Source organism: Pan troglodytes, chromosome 13, assembly GCF_028858775.2.
Source record: "Pan troglodytes isolate AG18354 chromosome 13, NHGRI_mPanTro3-v2.0_pri, whole genome shotgun sequence".
Lineage (NCBI taxonomy): Eukaryota > Metazoa > Chordata > Mammalia > Primates > Hominidae > Pan > Pan troglodytes.
Genome location: NC_072411.2, coordinates 78,312,497 through 78,337,806, shown reverse-complemented (window position 1 = coordinate 78,337,806; position 25,310 = coordinate 78,312,497). Strand labels below are relative to the sequence as shown.

Genomic DNA, 25,310 nt, shown 5'->3' with positions numbered 1-25,310 from the left:
TGTTAAACTACACAAGCTAAGTAAATAGCAGCTAAATATTTAGCAAAATGTTTGGATAACTATAATTCCATAACCTACATCATAAACATTGTTTTTTAAGCAAACCATCCCCAAGTATCCTATTCTTCCTATAATGCAGCTTAAAGTTTACAGGGGCACTAATTTTTTTTGGATTATACAAATGTTATATACAACTTGAAGAGCTGTTACATTTCATAAATGGTTTAGGGGATAATAAACACTCATGTAATCAAAATATATGAGGAGTGGCTAGAGAACCAGAACACTGCTACAAGATTACCAAACAGATTAAAAGCTAGAGGCCAATGAGTGCAATGAGCAAAACAATGCTTAAAAATATGTGATAAATAAATCTTAACAAATTAGAAAATAATTGTGAGTCCACAAATGAACATATCACCCCAAATAATCAACACCATCATATCCAGCCAAAAGCAAAACAACTGCTAAGACACAGAATGTGCCTAGCACACAAAAGTGATTTCTAAAAAAAAAAATTTTTATGTTTATTTTATATACTGACAATTAACTGAATAATATTACATAATAAAATTATTCATCACAAAGAAGCAATGTTATATAGATAATGGTAAATCACACAGAAAAAAATCTAAACATATAGTATCAGACATTTTGGAAGGGGAAAAATATAACTGCAAGTCAAAATGATGCAAATCACCTAGGGGGTGAAAAAGATATTACATTATTTACATATTTACCTGCACTGCAAGAGAAGCTGCATTGTCAGAAAGTAAAATTTGCTCCCCTGTGGAAATACAATGAAGCATAACTGTTAACCAAGTAGAATATAGTATTTTTATTTTTAAAAAGTATTTCTATTTTTTCAAAGGTATCGCCTACCACTAAATTCTAAAGTTTTATATCAATGTTAATATATAATTATAATTTTGGTTAAATTATCACAAATAATGATAAACTAGGACAGTTTCCTCTAAAACTATTTGATCACTTATCTCATTTTATCAGCAATGTAATTAAAATTGTTTACTTAAAATCCAATTCATTTTTCAAGTTTTCAAGAAATGTTCCTCTTCATTAAAATTAAGTAAAATCTGCTGAAACCTTTCTAGTTAAAAGTAAAAGCATTCACAATAATATAAAACCAGCTTGCAGTTAATATTGCACAGTGTGTCTAGGTCTGTCACACAAAAGAAAGATGACAAGTTCGCAGCAATAAAAATTCCATGCTTAGAAGACTAGGGCTGCTGCCTATTAGTCTTCATTACTTTGCAGTCTTCTGACAACTGTAGCAGGCTGCTAAGCCCCAAATGGGGTCCATAATGTGATCTGATGATATATGAAGAGCTGCTAAAGGGAGCCTGAACCATCCTAGCCTATACATTTTAACAGTTCCTTTTTACTGAGAGCCCACTTTACCACAGGACTTCAAAAATCTGCTGTCTCAGCTATTGGTGCAGTAAATCTGCCAACCGCTCCTGCAACCACATCATTTTACACCGCCTACAGCAGCCAATATAATGAGTCAATAATAAACTAAGGACCTTATAGGCCATGAATAGTTGGTTTACACTGGCAGATACAAGTTCAGGTAAAACCTCCTAGACAAATTATACAAGGGAATCCCTTCTTTACATTTTATATTCTCTTTGCAGTAAATTGTATTACTGAGGATTTTTCTGTAATAAATATAGTTTGATACAAAGCCATTTTTAATTGTGAACAAGACTTACCTTTCAATTGCTGATATAATGTAGCATTTTCAGGCCAAGGTTCTGCAGCTATGGAAACAAGGCAGTGATAATTAGGCACATAAAGCAAAAACATATCAGTAACAAACCAAATTAATAAGCATGTACATTTGCCTACAGCATTTAAAGTCATTTGCTAAGGTTGACTTATACATGGCAACTAATCACACTATCTTAGATTCTATGGTAACCTGTATAAGTAGGTTAGATAACTTGTTTTAAAAGCATGTTTGGTTTATTGTTTGGTGATTGTTTTTTAATGGGGAAGAGGGGAAGATACCTTGCCCAATCCAAAATGAGAATTAAAAAAACAAAATAGCTCATATGCTACAATTCCTTTAGCTTCTTTCAAACACAGACATATCCTAAATATTACTCATATGTATAAAAAGATACTGATGTTTAGTTCACTACAAAAAATGTAGTGAAATAATATTTTTAATATTTTACGGCAAACTTTTAACAAAGTAAAATTTCAAGCAGACATTGTAAGAAAGAATCAAATATATCTGTATCAAGCTGTCCATCTTTCCCCACAATCTGGCAGTATCTAAAAATACAGAGGAATCCTGTTGTATTCCAGAAGATTTCATTGCCTTGACCCTACCAACACCACCCCACAAACACAATTAGAGCAAAGTTGCATGATGAAGCATTACATACCTACAACGTGAAATAATGCCAGTAAAGACAATTTTAGGCCTGAAATGAAACTTGACTTGACCCTTAATCTCTCATCCAGAGAAGACTGCAGCTACAAAGAGAATATTACCAACTTCCCAGTGTTTGGGAAAAGTACTAGATTTGAATTTTGTCTAATCAACTGCACTTAAGAAGCAATGGCTCCACTGACAGAATATATAGGATATCAGGATATCACTTGCTGGATTCTTCTTTGTAAAAGCCATAAAACATCAGAATCACCCATTTTAATAACGTAACTACATTTGATCTCAGCAACTAAATATATGAGATTTGATAATAATTGATATATTTCTAATTGTGTTTATACTACTTTAGTCTCTGTGACATAGCAACAAATAACTTTAATATATAATTCTGGCTGATTTTTTAAAAGAAATTTATACATGTGAAGCATTTTTTTCTTAAGACTGATCATTTAAAATGTTCTAAAGCAATCCCTGGAGTGGGAAAAAGAACTCCTTAATTTGCTTTTACTTATGCTTTAGAATACTTATGCTTTAGAATAAAAAGAAAAACAGTATTATTACAATAAATAACAAATGTGACTTTTAGGTTTATTTTGGTTTGGGCTACACAAAATTAAACTCGTATTTAGAGATAATGCCATGAAAACATCAAGTAAATAATGAACTACACATAGTTTTGTATGCTGTTACACACAATATTACACATATACGTAAGGGCTACTGAATTTCAACACACATACCAACACAGCAATGAAACAAAATTTATTTTGCTGTCAACTTTTAACAAAGTAAAATTTCAATAAGAACCCAATTAACTTGTATAACAGTTTTTTAAATAAAAGGAAACAAAAACAAGCTGACATCAGCAAATTACTGAAAAAATAACCTTTCAGGATAAATTGTATGTAAATTACATGTAAACCATGACATGAAAGAAAAAAAATCTCTAGTTTGTTATTCCCTAGGAATGCCAAAAGTGAAAATCCTAAACTGGGCAATGGATCTACAAATCAATCACGCAGGTATCATTCTAGGAAATGAGCTCTATAACGGTCTTCATATGTAAATCTATGAATCATGAAAATTATTATCCACACCTAACAGAAAGAAAGCTTATTTGTTGGTTTGGGAATACCTATTATGTAAAAGACAAAAAAAGACAACTTCTTCCCTACACTTCTCTTTCCCAAGGTCAAAGTCAGTAATCACCCCTTGCTCCTGAGCATGTGTAAAAGAGGAGATTAAGGATTTAAAATCATGATGCTGACAATATACATTTTAAAAATCTGTGGCATTTTAAAAGGAAAGTCATTTTAAAACAACAATAAAACATTTTTATATTTTACTAGTTTTTCTTCAGTTGACCTGAAATGTTTTAGACCACAAACTACTTCAATAGTAAATAAAATGTCATGACTCACCTACTCTACCTATTTTCAGTTTCTATCACCCTGGTGTGAAGTGCCATTTTAAACACACCTAAAGGAAGGGACAGCCTTAGAAGAAACACAGAAGGTGAGACTGAAAGTTTCTAAAAAAGGGGTTGGTAAGAAATGGAGGCTGAGGAAGAAAGTTGTCCAATGCTGTCAAAGTGCAAGTTACTGGTATTCTCACCACATCAAAAGTAAATTTTATGCTTAAGACACATCAATAGTTATGTGTGGTTCTTGGAATAAAGAACAAAATCCTCAACATGGCCTACAGGGCTCTACTTAGCCTTTCAAGTTACCCTCTCTATCAGCCTACCTCATCACACACACATCCCCAACCTTGACTCTCTGCACTCCAGCCCCACTGGCCTTCATCCAGTTTCTGAATGCACCACTCTCCCCACTGCAGTTTCTTCTGCCTGGAACAATTTTATCCTCCTATGGTATTGTCACATCTCAGCTCAAAAATCACTTCCTCAGGTACAGCCAGGTTCATGAGCGTGTAACCTGTGCAGTTGCATAAGGTCTGCACTTGGAAGGGCCCCCCGCTTGGTTTAATGTTCTGCTGTCTCAGTCTTGAAAGTGGATAATATTTGAACACTTTCATGTTGCACTGGGCCTTAAAAATTATGTAGCCAGTTCTATCCTCAGGGAAGTTTTCGCTGACCTCCTTGAATAGTTCAAACACTCCTTTTAGAAGCTCTTACAGCATGCACTCCCCGTCTGTATTTTTACATTTAAGTATTTGATTGTTTATCTTCTCCATGAGAAAATACGCACCATCAATCCAGCATTCACGTCTGATTTTTGCTTACCATTTCATCCCTAGAACCTAGCACATAGCAGGTAATCAGTAAATGTTGCTGAATAAACATTTGTTTTCATTATTAGCACTATCATCATTGTTGTTATTACTCTGTACTATTCAGGCTAAGAATGTAGCAGGGAAGATAAGAAAAATTCATGGCAAAACATAAAAAAATAAAATAAACTTTACTCAAACAACTTCAACACTATAACCAACAACACAACTCAAAAAAATACTAAATAGCTGCCTAAAATTCCTGGAATTTGAATTTTATCTTTTTTAACTCTACTTTCTTTTTTAGTGTATGTTTTATAATGTGCATGATATATCGGCTCAGCAATTAAAAACTTTATGATTTCTAAATTCAGGCCTGCATGCTCAAATTTTTATTGATAAGGACATGAGATTTTCATAAATGGTGATTCTTGGGTTAGAGTCATAGGAAATGGAAAGGGGAAAAGTGAGACTGTCAGATAAGCTGAACTGAGGAGTGATACAGCAGTAACATCTGATGTAAACTATATATTTAATATAAAACATTGTATAGAAAGAGATTTCCAGTTTCAGTGTTAGTGCAAAGGTAAGAAATATATAGTTAATTTATATGTTTTTCTTCCTGTATCTCAAAGGGTTGTCTTGCACACATATTACATGTAAAGCATGACATGAGAGGAAAAAGGAAAAAACTAGTTATTCCCTAGGAGTGCCCAAAGTTGAAATCCTAAACTGGGCAATGAATCTACAAATCAACCATGTAGGTATCATTCTAGGAAATGAGCTCTATAACTGTCTTCATATATAAATCTATGAATCATGAAAATTATTATCCACACCTTATAAAAAGCTGATCTCTTGGTTTGGGAAAAGACAAAATCCAAAAGGACAACTTCTTCTCTACTCTTCTCTTTCCCAAGGTCAGACAAAGTCAGTAATCATCCCTTGCTCCTACATACATCTCATCCCACATTGGAGAATGCCGTTCTAATTAAATAACTACTTATTTGAAGTTTTTGCAGGAAACCCAGTCATTCATGTACTCTAGAGCAAGGAAGAGTCTTGCTCTCTTCTGATAAAATCATCCTTTTTGACCAAGGAGAAAGCTTGCGGGGGGAACACACATGAATTAGTGAGGAGAATGGGGATCCCTGCCTACTACCTCCCTAACATGACCCTTGTATCAACCAGAGTACTTCAAATTTCCCCCACAAACTTCATACTTTCTCATCTTTGTGACTTTGCTCAAATTGTTCCCCTTAAGTTCAGAATACTCCTTCACTGCCATATACCCAAATCCTATACCTTTCTCAACCAAGTTTAAATGCCACATCCATCAAAAAGGCTTTTAGGACTAAGCAAATCTAATTTCTCCTTTATCTATACTGTCCATAGCAGTCTGCATTTTTCTTATATATCATTTTCTACTCTATCATATTGTTATGTCAATACTTATTTCTCTTTCTAGTAGGTAAATTCCTAGAATGTGAAAAATTCCCTGTGGTCCCAAGGTTATTAAAAACGTGGCTTCTCAATTACTCCAAACTGAAGATGACATCTACAATAATACATGCCAAAATATGAAATTTAAATTAACCAAGATTAAATTTTATATAGGCATCATTTAAGCTAATATCTTCATTATAAGAGTTCTAAATTAAACTACCCACCTTTTAGAAATTAATTATTTCATGATAAAGAAATTCCTGTACCACTTTCATACCAAAGCAATAACTTACTCTAAGGTACTCCTAGTGACCTACATTAATTCACTCTTTAAAATTAGAATTACTATTCTAATAGTATTCTCTAACAAAAGATGCATTAAATTTTTATCATTTTTATAAAGAAGAAATATATCCCTATATTGCAGATAAAAAGAATACCTAGAAATAAAGCAAATATCAGAGCACCTCATAACTAAGTGCATATCCAATTAGTTACTAAAAGTCCAGTTAGTTCTTTACCTACTTCCCAATTTTGCCCAGGCCCTGATTAGTCTATATTTAGTGTCTTCTTTACCAGGAGCAAAAGAGATGCTGCTTAAGGTTTCAGGCTTTAGTGGGAGAGTTTTTTTATGCAAATGAATATTTCTTAAAGAAACTCATAAGTATTTATATTGGAGAACAAAGTAAAATCAAAAAGAAGTGACACATATTCTTGAACTTTTGAAAGCCATAAAATAAATAACGCATAAATGTTAGAAATGCACACATGATAAAGCAACACCCATGACCCAAAAAAATAAGTATTTGCTTCTCATTCATTTTAATTATCTTTAAGTTACCTATTTTTAAGCTTTATCAACCAATACAAAAAAAAATATTCTTTACTATTAATCCATTATCATTTTTAACGAAATGACTGCTAACCAATAAATTCACATATGTATACCCGTAAGTCTCTTAAAGACTTTATATATTACTTGTAGTATTCTCTTAAATATTAGGTTAGGATTATGTATCTATTTATTCCATTCAAATCAACGTATTTCAAAATATGAAAGTGCTATGACCTAAAAAAAATTAGTCTAATTCTGAGGTCCATCTCTTGATGATCTAATATAAGAGGATTAAGAGAAGGGCCATGAAAAGAGATGCCCTGTTTGTTTCTTTAAGTTCTGCCTTCTTGATGTACATGACTCCTCTGCCACATGAATGTAGGTGAAGACATAATTTCCAGAATAATAGGCACTAATATTACATGCTGCTTCAGTTCTGTCATATTTCCAATCCATCAAATTGATTAATGCTATAATAACTCTACACAAACCTATCATTTGTGCACTAATGAAGTCAAACTCAGTTTATCCTTAGGCAACTAGATTCCAAAAGCTCATAGATGTCATCTCTTCAGCACAGCAAGACTATTTAGACAGTGTTATATAAAAGGAGCAAGAAACATGGGTAGCCTATCTCCAAATTTGGATGGCTTCCTGCCAAAGTTGTAAATGCAAATACTGCTATTATAACAAAATGTTCAAAGAGCATTCGGCAGCTCTTAAACATGGACAAGTTACTGCAAGACACACAAAGAAAGGAAGGAAATTTGTTAATTTGACATAAATATTATACTAATGATATCAGTGATAACATAGACACCATGCTCAAAACCCATCAAGTTTTAGGCAATATATGAAGGTTTCATTTAAAATAGATTTTTAAGATGTTTAGACTTAAAATATGATGACATGGGACTTTATCAAAACTGAAATTTTAAGGGCTATATATTAAATTCAAAAGCAATTCAACCTGCAAACTATAGTGCAAGTCAAAAATAACTATATAATGATGGTCATGAAATTATTAAATAGTAATGCCCCTTAGCTAGTGTTTCATAGGGAATGTTTAATGATAGGATACGGGATGTGTAGGCAGAAGTGACTCTTCCCACAAAAGGTGTTTAAAACCATTTTCCCATTACCTTAACAGTCAGAGATCAGTGTTTATGTAAGAAAATGGCTTGTGTTGGAGAACAGGGAAGTGCAGCGTCATATTGTCATTTCCATAAACGTTAAAAAAAAAAAAAAAGCAGTCAGTATTGTGTAGCACAGTGGTAAGGCTACTTAAAAAACACATTTGCAAGCAGGTGTAGATACAAAGATACAGACTACCTTCAATTAAAATAGAAATCCTGAAGCAGAAAGCAAACATTATAGGACAAAATAGAGAAGTATTAGACACAAATACAAAAGAAGTCCTAGATTCTAGAAGATTCTTCTAGAAGAAGATTCAGACTAGAACTATTCCTTTGGCTACACATCATCATAAGCTTTTAGGAAAAAGAAACTTGTTGACTGACATAAGAGTCTATTGTATATCCATTATTGCTTGTTACATACAGGTTGAGTATCCCTTATCCAAAATTCCTGACACGAGAAGTGTTTCAATTTTGGATTTTTCTCATAGTCTGGAATATGTGCATTATATACTTACCAGTTAAGCAACCCTAACCCAAAAATCAAACATCCAAAACACTTCAGTGAGCATTTCCTTTGAGCATCATGTTGGCACTCAAAAAGTTTTGGATTTTGGAGCATTTTCAGATTTTGGACTTTCAAATTGGGGATACTCAGTGTATATAAATATGTATAGTAAATTATACATACATCTTATTTCAGAAAGTAAATTTAGCCACAGCTACAAATCAGTTTTATCGTTCATTCAATAAATACATTGAATGCATATAAAATGTCAGGCACCATTCTAAGAGCTAAAGGCACAACTATAAAGAAAACCAAGTAACTGCCCATAAGGCACTTCTATTTTACAGGTATCATGTGGCCTATCTCCTTATGTGTACCTTTACAATGTCTGAAGTTAAAAACACTGAAGTCTACCTCATTATGACAATATTATCTGGTATACATATAACAAGGCTTAATTCTGTTTGGGATACACATTACACACACAAAAAAGAAAAAAAACATACACGACAGTGTATAATCTCTAAAACACCAATTTAGAGATTTACTGAACTACTGAATTTAGAGATTTTCAGTCCAATTTACTGAACTACGGCAAATAACTCAAATAATATTCCACAAATAACTATCTCCAGCAACCCATTCATTTGGAACAAGGTAGTAAGCAAAAGATTAAAATGACCCAGAGTGGGTCGGGCATGGTGGCTCACGCCTGTAATCCCAGCACTTTGGGAGGCTGAGGTGGGTGGATCACCTGAGGTCAGGAGTTCGAGACCAGCCTGGCCAACACGGTGAAACCTCATCTCTACTAAAAATACAAAATTAGCCGGGCATGGTGGTGCACACCTGTAATCCCAGCTACTTGGGAGGCTGAGGCAGGAGAATCGCTTGAACCTGGGAGACGGAGGTTGCAGTGAGCTGAGATCATGCCACTGCACTCCAGCCTGGGCAACCAGAGCGAAACTCCATCTCAGAAAAAAAAAAAAAAAGACTCAGAGTGAGTAATAATGAATGAATGAGGACAGTAGAATACCCAAGGCAGATGGGTCTTAATACCCTGCCATTCTAGAAGCACAAGATGGAAAGCAACAAAGATTGAAAACACAGAAAAAGGAAGGCAGAACTTCCCTCTCACAACCAAAGTTGGAGCCCAAATAAAACTAGAGAGTAACTAGAATCTATCTCCTGGTCAAATACAAACTAGACTTCTATTTAGGCAGATGATGATTACAATAACGACAGCAATTAAGATTCCGCAAAACTCATACAGCATATATCCAAAATATCTAAGAAACTCTTACAACCCTATAATAAAAAGACAACATAACCCAATTTTTAAAATTGAGCAAGGAATGTGAATAGCCATTTTTCCAAAGGAGATATACAAATGGCCAAAAAGCACATGAAAAGATACTCAGCATCATTAGTCATTAGGGAAATGCAAATCAAAACCACCATGAGATGCCACTTCACACCCAATAAGAAGGTCATAATCAACAAGACAGACAATAACAAATGTTTAGCAAATGTGGAGAAATCAAAAATTCTCACACGTTGCTGATGGGACCATGAAATGTTTGGCAATTTCTCAAAATGTTAAACACAGAATTTTACCATATGACCCATCAATTACACTCCTATGTATTCACCCAGGGGAAATAAAAATAAATATCCAAATAAAGACTTACATACACATGTTCATAGCAGCATTATTCACAATAGTCAAAAAGGAAAGCAACCCAGATGTTCATTAACTGGTGAATGGACAGACAAAACGCAGCATATCCATACGATGGAATACTATTTGGCAGTAAGAAAGAACCAAGTTAAGTACTGATACATGCTACAACATAAATACATGGATGACCCTCAAAAAGCATTATGCCCAATAAAAAAAAAGCCAGACACAAAAGAAAACATATGATTCCATTTATATGACATGTCCAGATGAGGCAAATCTACAGAAACAGAGTAGACCAGTGGTTGACTCAGGCTGGTGGTGGGAATGAGGAGTGGCTGTAAATGGGCAAGGAGTTTCTTTTGGAGGTGATGGAAACCTACTGTTAGACTGTGGTAACTGCAGAGATGAGTGGAAAACTAAAAAAAAAAAAAAAAAAAAAAAAAAAAAAATAGATTGTGGCAATAGTCACACAATTATGTAAATATACTAAAAATCATTGAATTATAAATCTAAAAGGGTATGTAAATTATATCTCAAGAAAGCTGAACAGAAAATCTTAAAAGACTTATTGTACTTACTGTACATGTAAGTGCTTGACATATATTAAACATCCCACAACTTTATGAGGTAGACACTATTATTACTATTTTCCCAATTTTACAATAAGAAAACTGAGGCACAAGCTAAGTAATTTGTCCAAAGTCACAATGCTAGTAAGTGACAGCAGCCAGGATTTGAACCCAAGTAGTGTTGCTCTACAGTCAGTGAACACACAACTAAATTAGCTAACCTCCTGCAGAGCTCACAAATAAACATTCTTGGGAAATAATTATTAGAATTAAAGCAATTATAATTATCTTACAACAGTAGTTCTCAACTCTTCCTGTACACTTGAGGAACTTGATAAAGTTATGTATTTCCTAAACTCAGGAGTTCTGATACTGTAGAGATGAGGACCAAAAATCTGCACCTTTAACAAGCACTCCTGGTAAATGTGATGCAGATGGTCTGTGAACACCACAACAAAGACCATCCTAGAGACACAGATGGCACTTGAGATAAGATTATGTTCTTTTTATCTCTTTCATTCATTTAGCTCAGAGAAAATGGTAGTAAGGATGTGTGTAGATTAATTTTTTTCAAGAAGATTTTTGACCATCTTTTTCTCCTTAAGCATTGTGGCTATGGCTTAAAGCCATGTTTTAAAACATGCCTTAGTAACATGTTGCTATTTTATAATGTTCAAGAATAAGCCCTTAAGATTAATGAACTCAGGCCACATTTATTTTGCAATCAAAGTGGTAACATGATAGTTTTTCCATTAGAAGTATTCGATAAGGAAAGTAAAAATAAGTTAGTAATTATGAATATCAGTTGTGATATCTATCTGTGACTAGAGATCAATTTCAAAATGGTATTCAAGGACCAATTTCGTAAACCTGACAAACTTCTAGAGGTTAACAAGGGTCAAGGAAACAAATTCACAGCACCAACAAGCCAATAACTCAGGTAAAGTAAATAAATATAAGTCAAATTTAAAACTTTCCATTCTTCCTTAATAAGTATGTATGTGTCATGTTCTCAAATGGTTATGTTTAGACTTTGATCCATTATAAAAATAATCCATCATAGCTGGACATGGTGGTGTGCACCTGTAGTCCCAGCTACTTGGGAGGCTGAAGCAGAAGGATCCCTTGAGCCCAGAAGTTTGAGGCACGCCTGGGCAACATAATAAGACCCCATCACAAAAAGAAAAGGAAAAAAAAAGGAAAAAATCCATTATTTTTCATTAATTTCCAATAAAAAGCAGGCCAACTACATATGATAATGATAAATTAACAGAAGAGTCTTGTAATTGTTACTCAAACTTTTTTCATTTTCAAAATGGTAATCTGAAATTTAAAAAAAAAAGAAGCACTGATACTATGAGTTTTTCTCAGAACTAAAAATGAATATGAGATCAACAGCAGAACTATAGAAAAACAGCTGGTTAAGAGTAAAAGTCTAATCCATCTGGCCAAAAAACAGATACAAAAACAGCCCTACACAACTGTCAGACCTCAACAACATTAACCTTCACAGTGCAATAGTTTAATGGTTCTCTAAATCTAACTCTAGAGACAGAAAACAAATATCCTTCAAACTAAGTAGTTCTTCCCATCTAAACCAAATACAATCACTGTAATGACAGCACCTATTTTTTTAAGTATCTACTATGTGATTATGGTTCCAGGTACTGTACCTATACTGTGCTATCTCATATCAAGCTAGCTAACCAAAAAACTCTATTCCTCTTCCTTCACTCCTCCCAGCTAGTTATAGAACAAATTATCCCCCACAGAGAATGACTTATTATTATACCACCTGAAATGCTGACAAAACTGCAAGATTCTCCAAGAAGAAGGAAACAGGAAATGAGGTAACAGTCAAGGTAGTAGTCTATGTGCCACAGCTCTGACTACTGAGTGAACAGGTAGTACTAAGGAGAATTGCCTCCTTAAGGAACTCGATGTTGCTTATTGCTTTTATGACTGAATAAGCACCAATAAAAGTCTGACCTTGTGGAAAGACACAAATGTGTGTGGATATGGTTATATCTCACCTTGTGCCACTCACAACATGTGCCCTGTCTGGATTACTGACCCACAGGATTCATAAACATAAGAAAGTGGCTGTTTTACACCTCTAAATTTAGGGTGGTTTGTTACACTGCAAAAGTAACTTGACAGTTAAGACTTTTGATAGTTACTATTAATCACACAAAATGTTGACTCATCTGAAGCCTCAGAATTCCGTTTATCTAAATCGGTTACCAAGCTGACTCCTGACCATATTATGTTTATAAATTCCCTTTACTGCTTCAGACATAGATTTTGACACTTGCACTTTCCCTACCATCAGTTTCACTTTATTAATCCAATATCTTGAATCTTTGCCTTCCTGAAATCTCACTATATCTCCAATTTGCTGACCACATCACCCTGACTCCCTGGCCTCTAGTCCCCAGGATTTGGTACCCAGTGACTAGAATGGCTTACATCCATCTTTAAAAACTGACCTAAATGGCAGTTGCTACATTATTCACAGATTGAGGAAACAAAAGAGAATCCAAGAGAGAAACAACTCTAGCTAAAGTCAAATCTAACTATATCTTTTCATAAAAGTCAAACCAATAGTCATTTACCTATGATACAAAGATAAGCTAAAACAGTAAATAATGAAAGCATAGTTTATATTTGTCTATAATCTGCACTCTGTAATTTCTCACACATTAGCACCGTTTCTAAATATTTATTTTAATATTAAAATTATTTTATATTCTCCAAACAGCCACCAAATGCTAGTATGAGAAAATCAGTGCACGTAGATGGCAAAAAGGAGAAAACTGTTTAGGGAGAAAATACATCAAAAATAATTCACAATCTCAATGTAAGAACAAATGTCAATTATCACTTAAATAGTTAACATTATGTAACTAGTTCTCCTGGACTAGCCAACTTAGAATCTTAAATCGATGAACAGTAATAACAGTAATAGTAAAAATAACAATGATAGCATCTAACAAAAAACTAGATAGCAACTTTTATTTTTATGGTATTTCTCATAAAGACATAATTTTTTTTTAAATTTATAGAATAAGAAAGAAACATTACTTATAATTCATAATGCCAAAACATTTTTCTATAACATAAAAAAGGACTAACAATCAAAAGAAATGGAGGTCAAAAGAAGGCTAGTTCATTGAAGAGTCAGCTGCCAATATTACTTTACAGAAATAAACACTGGAATAATAATGGCCTCTTCATGTTATACAAATGACACAATTTATTCATATAAAGTTCTGATTAGTGCTCTAAATTGACCAGGTAATAAAATATGACGTGGGGGTAAATACCATTGTAATACTCAAAGATACTGTATCCACTGGAATAAATATACACATCAAAAGCCTATTTTTTCCATCTAAAGACAGATCAAGTTATGAAGAAATTCTTTGGCTTATACAAGTTCTTAGAGATAAAATTTATGATCAGCAAAAAAACATAGCTAAGTGTATAAAAACAGTGAAATGCATTTTATGGTTTCTATTTTGCCAACACAGTTACAGTTAACGAGAATTGTCATGACAAAATGATTGCTTTTATGAAAAGAACCTTCTTTATTACTAACCAATCAAATTTCATTTTTATTACTGATGTAAAAAAGTTCAAAACCATCATTCATTTATAGAGTGTACAAAAATAAGAAAAGTGTTCAAGAATAGAGGAGAGGATCATTTACAAAGCAATAAAAAATTAAAGCATGCATTCCTCTTACTGGCAAGGCAAATACTTCTACATATGAATGTCTATAGCTGGATTTTCTGAATATTATAACTTCTGTCTTTGAAAAAAAAATGAGAAGCCTGAATTTTCAATATCTCATCTCTATTTGATATCTTCAGTCCATCTGATAACCGCTTATCAAGAAACTTCAAAAATGTTTGAAAAATATTAAAAAGTTTGGTGGCGTTTTCTTTCAATTTTCACCAAAATATGGCAAGCCTGGGCTAACGTTAATAACTCAAAAGTCTTCAAAGAAATAAGACTGACAAATTTTATGGGGCACCCATCACCAAAATCTTTTAAGTTAAAAACTAAAAATCATGTAATTTCAGAGTATAAAATGTTAATAAACCACATTAAGTAAATTAAAACTCATATTACAGCCTATGAACTATTTCATTAGCAGAAAACAAGCCTCTGAAGGGATCTTATTATCAAAGTTTTCAAAAATTTACATAATATTGCTGTTAAGAATTTAGTTTTGGCCAGGTGCAGTGGCTCACACCTATAATCCCAGCACTGTGGGAGGCTGAGGTGGGCAGATCACATAAGGTCAGCAGTTCAAGACCAGCCTGGCCAACATGGTAAAACCCCGTCTTTACTGAAAATACAAAAACTAGCCAGGTGTGGTGGTGGGCACCTATAATCCCAGCTACTTGGGAGGCTGAGGCAGGAGAATCACTTGAACCTGGGAGGCAGAAGTTGCAGTGAGCTGAGATCACCCCACTGCACTCCAGCCTGGGCAACAGAGCAAGACTCCATCTCAAAAAAAAAAAAAAAAAAACCAGTTTCAACCTATTCAGCAATACAGTATAATAAAATACAGGATCCACTGCTGTCAATAAACTATATCTTGCCTCTAGTCTGAAGTATAACCTATTTTGTCACTGTTTTGCTTTACCATCTGCACCATTCAATCTCAGCTTCGTATCTTCAAGGTCATAAGCACAACTGTGTAAGATTATTCATATGACTAATATGTTTTTTTTTTTTAATTCTCTTAAACGTGACGGTCGGTTCAATAACTTTTTAATAATTCCTCAGTGCCTTCCTCAATACTGGAAAATCCTCAGAATACTGAGTAAAAATAACAAAATATCTTTATTTTCAAGAGCAAAAGATTAAAGGCTGGGCACGGTGGCTCACGCCTGTAATCCCAGCACTTTGGGAGGCCGAGGTGGGCAGATCACCTGAGGTCGGGAGTTCGAGACCAGCCTGAACAATGTGGAGAAACCTGGTCTCTACTAAAAATACAAAATTAGCCAGGTGTGGTGGCACATGCCTGTAATCCCAGCTACTCAGGAGTCTGAGGCAGGAGAATCACTTGAACCCAGGAGGCAGAGGTTGCAGTGAGCCAAGATTGCACCACTGCACTCCAGCCTGGGCAACAAGAGTGCAACTCCATCTCAAAAAAGAGAAAAATGAATTTAATGCCTTGTATTTCTTCAATTATCTGCTGCAACTGTCATCATTAAATATTCTGATACATGGATATACAAGCCTTTACCATCATTTTCTTCATTGTGAGCAATAGCATCACTTCTATATTACAAAAGCCTTTAAACCTTTATTTTCTACTTCCTTTAGCCTCTGGAACTCTTCTAAATGCTTTTCAAGTCCAGATTCCCCAGTACTCATGTGAGGAGGGACGGAATGAAAACACTTTATTACCAATATAAAAACAAATTTTTAAAAACATACCTGTTTTAATCACACTTTCAAGATGCGTACATATGGGTTCCATGGAACCCTGCAAAACTACTTTCCTAGCTCATACTATAAATTAATGCTACTGCTTAAATGAAGTTATTAATAAATTTAAATAATTAAGCACCCAAATGCCCACAACGAGATAAATGGAATATTCCGACCATTCTTTTTTCATCCTTTATATAGTTTACTGAGCTTCTAAATAAAGAACAGAACAGATATTGTTCTTATTTCAAAAGATTAATAAATTATAGTATGATGAAACTAACTGATGTGCTTAAAATATGGCAAGGCACCGGTGGAGTAATAAATCAGAAAAGATGGTATATGAGTAAAGAAAAGTAAGAATACTTTGGGCATTTTCTGCTGTCCAAAATGGTAACGGGATACTACATGTTAAGAGTTAATATCCTCAAAGGACCCCTTACTATAAGGTGAAAGGCTCTTGGGCAATAAAAGTAACAATAGAAAGTAACATGTACTGAACATTTATTATCTATCACCCTATACTAGATACTTAACATACATTATAAATATATTATCCCCTTTTACAAATGAGGAAACTGAGGACTAGAAAGGCCTGTCAACAAGAAGCAGGGTTGAGCTTACTCCAGCTCTTACTCCAATGACCTTGTTCCTAACCTTTATACTGAGTTTCAGTATTCTTATCCACAAAATACCTAACAAGACCAAATTGTTATTATTAGCAATTACGTATATAAATCATTTAACACAGTAGCTCAAAAGCTTACTCTTATTATCAATAACCAGCTATGGCAATTCTAATTAACAGACCGCCAATATGACCTATACCAAGATTCAATTTTATAATGAAAATAAACATGGCTGGAGCATATCAAATGTATATATCTTGAAATAAACATCCTGGAATAACAAATTATTCTAGGATACATTACTAAGTAATTTTAATAACTGCAATAACTGTATGTAGATACTTCATATTATTGAATTAAATTATCTGTTATTTACAAATAAATTTTTAAAGCTTTACCAAAATTGTATCTTTAAAGTAACACATTATTATTTTCACCATTTTACAAATGAGAAATCTCAGGCTTAAAAAGGCAGTTAATTTGCCCAAGTTCACACAGCTAGGAAGTAGCTGAATAAGAACCCAGGTTAGACCTTTCACTTCAAAATCCATAGAAAGTGTAAAAGCAAGGTGAAGGAAGCAATCAACACTGCAGCCAATTTCTGCTGTTTAGTGCTCAACACGTCTCTCCCTTCTTTTGTGTATCTGGTGGCACTGTGGAGCCCTAATACCTGGAGCCACTCCTGGCACAGGGATGGGCAAGTGAGTTAGGCCTGTCCACCCAAGTACTCTACCCTTTTGGCTGCTCCAAATGTGGTCATGTAGCCCAAACGGGATTACACAACCCTCCCCTATGATATATTCATAACCAACTGACTGGAAGAACAAAATTAAAAAAACAAAATGTGAGTAACGTATTGGAAAATCTCGCCATTAAAAAAAGTGAAAACAAATATACAGGTTATAAAATATTTTTAAACTATTTTTAATAATATCCAGGTCTATTTTTATCCTTTTAAAATTCTAGGCCGGGCACAGTGGCTCACACCTGTAATCTCAGCACTTTGGGAGGCTAAGGCAGGCAGATCACTTGAGGCCAGCAGTTCAAGACAAGCCTGGCCAACATGGTAAAATCCCATCTCTACTAAAAATACAAAAATTAGCTGGGCATGGGGGCAGACACCTGTAATCCCAGCTACTCAGGAGGCTGAGGCAGGAGAATAACTTGAACAAGGGAGGTGGAGGTTGCAGTGAGCCAAGGTTGTGCCATTGCCCTCCAGCCTGGGTGATAAGAGTAAAATGCCACCTCAAAAAAAAAAAAAAAATTCTAAATCCAGCACATCATCATCTAGAGAAACAACTATTCATTCAAAAGCATAACTTACCATTTCTTTCCATATTAAGCTAAAAGAACAGTTCAAAATTATCTTCCACTTTAAAAAATACATTCCAAAAAACTACTGAACAGATGCATAAATATGTTTATGTAAGCACTGCTTACAACAGACAAAAATCACACACACGTGTGATGGCTTTGGGACACATCAGCTTACCTACACTGAATACACTTGCCAAAATTCCCTTTCTACTATGTCTCTAGTTAAAGTGGGCTACAAGGGATATTCTCCGCCAGGTGTTGGGAAGAGAAGAGAGGCAACGTCATTTTGTAGCAGACACACACTTCCTCCTAGCTTTTCTAACCCTAATCTAGGTGCTGCCATAAAGAGAGTCTGCTGATATAATTAAAGTCCCTACTTAGTTAGCTTTACATTAATCAAAAGGGAGAGTATCCTAAGTGGCCTGATTTTATCAGTTGAAAGCCCTTTAAAAAAGGGTCTAAGTTCTCCCTGGGATCAGACACTCCAGGCAGTACCTGGTCTTGCCAGTGCTTAGTCCTGGATCTCCCCCGGCTCCTGACTGCCCGCCTTGCATGCTTTGCACTTACTTTGCCAGCCTCCACATTAAGAGCCAATTCTTTGCCATGTGTTTGTGTATGCATATACATGCATGTGTGTGTGTGGCTCGAGAGAGAAATAGATATCCTGGTACTTCTGCTTCTCTGGTTGAACTGACTGATAACAACTCTCTAAATACCCGTCCGAGTAATACTACATAAGTAAATTTTGGCTTCTTCATTACAATGAAATACTACATAACCATTTTAAAATGATGATGTGTAATTCCATTCACAGACATGAAAAGAGATCCCAATATATGACAAAACAGGTTACAAAAAATTATGCATATTATATGTCGATTTTTTTAATTCAGTGAAAGAGAATGAAATAGCTTTGTTCATCAAAGTTTTAATGATGGATGGAATTTTAAAGTCTTAATCTGTGTGGTATGATTTCAGGTAATTTTTACTTTATCTCTGGATTGTTTTCATTTTCCATAATGGCAACATATCATTATCATTATCAGGAAAAAAAAAACTAGACAACAAACCTTTCTCATTTGACAGGAAAAAAATGTCAGGTAGACTTACATTAAATGGTTAAAATGGTGCCCAGAGTCTTAAAGGATGAACAGGAGTTATTCAAGCAAAGTGGACATCTCAGGCAAGGGGCAAGGAAAGAAGTGACAAGACATGAGGCTGTCCTACTGACAATGAGAAACCAACAAAATGTTAAAACAAGAGGAGGTTTTTTTTTTTAAGGAAAATTAAAATAAAACAAAACAAACAAAAAACCCACTGAGGCTTGCAGTGTATGGACTCTACTGGAAGGAAGCCAGACTGGAAGCAGAGAAATCAATTCAGAGACTACTATGGTTATCTAAGCAAAAAATGACAAAGCTTTGAACTAAGGTAACAGCAGTAGAAATGGACAGAATAAGTCCTATTTAGGAATGATAACTGAGAAAAGTTGGCAAGGGAAATACTGGTAGTAAGGAGATAGAAGCAGTTCACTTAAACTGGGGAGTTCCGAGAAGACTTCTAAAAAGATATCCTTATGAATAAGGATCTCAAAGAAGTCACTTCAAGAATACCACAGAGAGATGCCAGATATCTTTAAATGTTTCCAAAAGAAATAATCAGTGTTAGCTCATGTCCACAGGAAGGAAAGGTAATAAGCAAAGTGTTGGATACACTAAAAATTAGAGCTCTCAACTACAAAAACAGATTCATAATTACTTAAGTTATAACAGATCTATACAGATACATATCTCCAACCTGTACTACCAGAAACAGAACACTGTGAACAGTTGCTGGATTTGAGTCACATTTATAAGTCATTTACAAGTCAAACACAGGGTTTCCGATAAATTATTACTTTAACCACTGCTATAGTCTGAATATCCCCTTCACAACTCATGCTGAAATGGAATTACCATTCTGACAGTATTAACAGGTGGGATTGTTAAGAGATGACTAGGTCATGAGGGCTCCACCCTCATGAATGGATTCATCTCTTTATCCCAAGAGTAGGTTGTTATAAAAGCAAGTTCAGCCCTCTCAGTCCCTGGCTCTTGCCCTCCCTGGCCTTTCCACCTTCTGCCACAGGATAATGGAGCACAAAGGCTCGCATCAGATACCGGCACCTTGAAGCTGGAGTTCGTTGCCTCCCAAAATGTGAGACTTGAATTTTTTTTCTTTGTAACTTACCTAGTCTGTGGTATTCTGTTATAGCAACACAAAACAGATTAAGGCAGCCTCCTGTTTTCACTTCTTGGCAAAACATAATCTTATAAATTTTAACAATTACAATCATTTAAATTACAAAAGTAAACTATGCTCACTATAGTAATTCAAACAATTCAGAAATATAGTTCCTCCACCCTCTACCAACAATCTATCTTTATTATCCCAATCGCTAGTTAAAATTAGTTGAATATTCTTAACATATATAAACATATGTATGTTTATATAGATTTCATGAGTTCATACAAAATAGATATTATTTTATAACTTTTTACTTAATATAACCATAGCTTTCAAGACAACGTATTTAACAGATATACTTCTTCATTTCTGGATCTGTAAAAATGTGACCATACCATAATTTTTGTATAAATGTTTTTGACAAATAATAACTGTGTATATTTAGGAGGTACAACGTGATATTTTGAACTAAAGAATAAATCAAAGAATAGAAAGAATAAATCAAGGTAATTAATATATCCATCACCGCACCAACTTAAATTTTTGTGAGAAAATTATAAATCTAAGCCTTTAGCAATTTTGAAATATATAATACATTATTATTAACTGTGGTCACCTTGCAGTGCAATAGATCACTAAAACTTTTTCTTCTAGTCTAACAAACTTTGTTCCCTTTGATCAACATCTCCTCTTCTCCATTCCTCTTCCCCATCTCTCACCTCTGTCCCCTCAGCCTCTGGTAACCACCTTTCTATTCTGTTTCTAGGAGATCAACTTTCTTAGATTTCCCCAAAAAGATTAGATTTTAGATCACTACTTGTCTTTCTATGTCTAGCTTATTTCATTTAGCATAATGTCCTCCAGATCCATCCATTTTATCACAAATGATAGGGTTTCCTTCTTTTTTAAGGCTGAATAGTATTCCATTGTATCTTATATACATTTTCTTTATCCATTCATCCCCTGATAAACACCTGGGTTGCTTCCATAGCTTGGCTATTGTGAATACTGCTGCAATGAACATGGGACGGCACATACCTCTTAGACAATTTCAATTCCTTTGGATACATGCCCAGAAGCGGAATTGCTGGATTGGTGTACAATAATTTGACATATATTTAAAACATTTCTAGCTTTTCGCTATTACAAATAATGCTGCAATTAATATCATTGTGTATTTCTTTAAGTACTGGTCTTTACATTTCTATCAGATAAACCCCCATAAGTAGAATTTTCAGGCCAGAGAATGTCATTTTAATAAATATTGCTACATTACGTTCCCAAAAAGTAATACTAACTTACAGACCCAATAGTTTGAGAGTAACTGTTTTCCCCATGCCCTATTAGTACTAGAAATCATATTCACTTTTGTCCATCTGATGGCAGGGGTGGGAGGATGCTATACATTATTAGGGACAGAGAACATCTTTTCATCTGTTCACTGTCCGTCTATTTTTCACCCTTTTGTGAAATGCCTGTTCCAATCCTTTGTCCTTGATTCTGTTGGTTTGTCTTCTTATTTGTACTAACTTGAGATGTCTTTTATCAAAGTTTTAAAATTTTTTCGGCAATCAAATCTGCCAATTTCTTCTCTTATGGATTATGAATTCTTAAGTTTTGCTTAGGCCTCTTCTGCTATCCAAGAATTATTAAAATAATCTATGTTTTCCTCTAATTATTTTATTACAATTTTGTTGTTTTATATTTAGATCTTTAATCAATCTGGAATTTATTCATGTGGTGTAATGACTTAGTAGTTGTTCCAACACCATTTATTGAATTATCCATTTTTAAATGCTTCCTCCTAGAGTAACAGATCACTACAAATACCTAAGACGGCAGACAGACAAAATGCCTAGAAATTTTTAAACGTCACTACTTAAAGCAGTATCCAAAGTTTATTAACAGACATTCATCATTTTCTCATTAAAAGAAATCACATATTAGGACACATGCACACAGTGAACCACTCTCAACATACACTGGGAAGTTTTTTTTTTTTTAACATAGTAGCAAACTAAATTAAATCGCTGATCTAACTATATAAGCCTGATTTTGTTTCAACATAAATGGTAAAAGTAGAAATAATCATTGCTTGAAATCTCAAGATTAGTCATTGATTTGGGTCGCAAATATTTATTGAGCACCAACTGACTATGGATACAATGGGGAACAAAACAAGTTTGATCCCTACTTTCAGGAAGCTTGCAATCTAGTAGGAGCGTCTCTCCTCTAAAAAATAATGTTTTTAAGTGAAGAAGGAAAAAAAAGAAATGTACGTTCACACAAACGCAAAGCAGTGAAAAACATTCCGGCAAATTTTATGACATATTCTGTACTTCCCATTTCCAAAATACTATCTTATTACTTCAAATGTACCTATTTATTGTGGTAACTGTCTTCATTACTGTACTCATGTTGAAAACACTGCTAGGGAGTTATGACTAATTCCATTAGCCTCTATCTCAAAGTACCTATGTTTAGTCTCCTCACTTTCTCAACAATATTTAATTTCTTTCATTACAATAAATAAAAACCTCAATAAGAGAAATTACAAACCTATATACATCAGTCATGTTCAGTCCACCGACTCAAAAGTATTTCTTTAAAGTACATGCAGATTTAAAAATATTTCCATGAATCCGCGCGGGCGTGGTGGCGGGCGCCTGTAATCCCAACTACTCGGGAGGCTAAGGCAGGAGAATCGCTTGAACCCGGGAAGCGGAGGTTGCAGTGAGCCCAGGTTGTGCCACTGCACTCCAGCCTCGGTGACAAAAGAGAAACTCCGTCTCAACAAATAAATAAATAACTCCTAGAGTCTTAGCAAATGGCACTACTGTGTCGCTGGGAGACGAAGGAAGAAGTCTGGTGTTCCCTCAACAATAGGTAACAACTGATTAGTGACAGTCACCTTAAACTTTGAGTACCAAGACCCAGAAACTGCCACCACTCTTAGACTGAAGCGTTCAGATGCTTGCCCCTGTGGTAACGCCCCCCACCTCAATCCCAATCCAAGGCCTCCTCCTCATACTCCAGCACCTCCCAACTGAATGGGGAGGTGGGACAAAGTACCGCCCAAGGGAAGGAGACGGGACTTCTGCTCCTGCGGGGTGACCTTGGCCAAGTGTCTCCTTCTCAGTTTTCCCATATGTGAGATAAGGTTGGTAGTCCGTGCCCGCCTCCACCATCCGGGCCAGGTTCAGCGTATAATGCCGCAAGGCTGGAGGAAAGCTCCAGCCCTGTACCCCACGCGGCTCCCCGAGACCGCGCCGCCACCTTCTGGGTCTGCGGCCAGCCGCGCTACCTGCAATCTGGGAGACGAAGGCTTCCGCCACTAGAGACATGTCGGCTGGGAGGCCCGGCGCCCGGGTGCCTGCCCCCCACGGGCCTCAGCGTCCTCCACCGCAAACCCGGCGGCTCTCGGCAGTTAATGAGCCTAGCCCCGCCAACGTTCAGACTCGCAAAGCCCACTCCAACAGCAGCGGCGGCTGCAGTGAGGCCCCCAAGGTTACCGCCAGGCCCGGCTAAGAACTTCCGGCGCAGCCGACAACGGCACTCGAGCGCTTCCGCCGGCCCCGCCCCCGCGCCGTCCTACGGGGCGCCGGCGCTGCGAGCTGCGTCCAGCCAATTGCAGGCTGTGCGCTGGGGCCCCGCAGGTGGAAGCGAAGTACCCAACTCGTCTCCCACCCAGGGGACGGGCAGGGGAATCGGGGAGATTTTTAGTGTCCTTTCTGTAAGCCAGAATTTTGTAACCGAGTAACATTTGTAAACGCCCACTGGATACCAGGCACTTATATACCTATATCTACACACACATATATACATATATACACACATACATACACACATATATAATATATACACGTATATATGCACACATGTACATATATACACATATATACATATATATATATACATATATTCTATTTGACTTCGTCTTCTCAACAACCCATTAAAGTAATAATATTATCGCCATTTTACGGATAAGAATATAGGCTTAAGGAGTTTAAACTGCCTGCCCAGGCAGTCCTCCGAGGAGCAGATTCAAGGCTGCATGAATTCCCTCTATTCCATTATATTGCTGGGTTGATTAGTCCGTGGATAGACATTAGTGTTTTTTGTTGTTGTTGTTTATTCAAACATGCTTGGCAGAAAGGAGGCTTGAGCAGTGCCTAAGCCAGAAGGTAATTTGTCCTTCAACTCCATACACCCGAAATGATGCTCAGCTTGGAGAATAAGATACTTTAGTTTCACACACTTCTCACCTTTCGGGGGTGAACGGGGCAGGAAGAGGAGAAACTAAATTCCCTGAGTAACTTTGTCTTAACCTAATAGCTTCTTAAATTACACAATTAAAGAAAAATCATATGCATTACAGATTGGTGGTGTTACAAGTGGGACAGGCTTCAGAGCTGGTAACCCAAAGCCCCCTTCACTGATGAGAAACAGGTTCAGAGAGGTGAGGTAACTCATTTTAAATCACACAGTAAATCAAAAAGTCAGACAGCTTACTAGGTTTTTGCAGAGGAAACCTGTATTCTAAGAATTACTGTCCATGACATTTAGAAAGCTATATTTCCATTCTTTATATCCGTAGATCTCTATTACTGTTCATTCTGCCTCCTTAACTAGCGTGGTTGGTTTCCTAGAGCTGCCAGATTACCACAAACTGGTTGGCTAAACAACAGAAATTCATTCTCACAATTCTGGAGGCTAGAAGTCTGAAATCAAGGTGTCAGCAGGGCCATGCTGTCTTGCAAGTCTCCAGAGAAGGGGGTTGCCGGCAATCTTCCATGTACTTTGGCTTGTAGATACATCACTCCAATCTCTGCCGCCACATCACACGGCATTCCCCCTG

The 25,310-nt window shown here is 35.6% G+C and overlaps 1 protein-coding gene across 4 annotated transcripts in view; it reads right to left on the bottom strand.

Annotated features, from left to right (window-relative positions):
• MTX2 (metaxin 2) overlaps positions 1 to 24,029 on the bottom strand; it is a 63,429-nt gene extending 39,400 nt beyond the window's left edge. Inside the window, exons 1-4 of one of the 4 annotated variants that reach the window (XM_001153838.6) lie at positions 23,757 to 24,028; positions 23,012 to 23,216; positions 1,734 to 1,781; positions 741 to 787 (exon numbers count right to left, since the gene is read on the bottom strand). In XM_001153838.6, the coding sequence (XP_001153838.1) occupies positions 741 to 787; positions 1,734 to 1,781; positions 23,012 to 23,021 (105 nt within the window). In that variant the 5' untranslated portion in view covers positions 23,022 to 23,216; positions 23,757 to 24,028. Of the gene's footprint in view, positions 1 to 740; positions 788 to 1,733; positions 1,782 to 23,011; positions 23,217 to 23,756 lie in introns of all 4 variants that reach the window. The other 3 variants (XM_063790591.1, XM_515932.7, XM_016950085.4) reach the window with 3 other exon arrangements.
• Between the last annotated feature and the right edge of the window lie 1,281 nt (positions 24,030 to 25,310).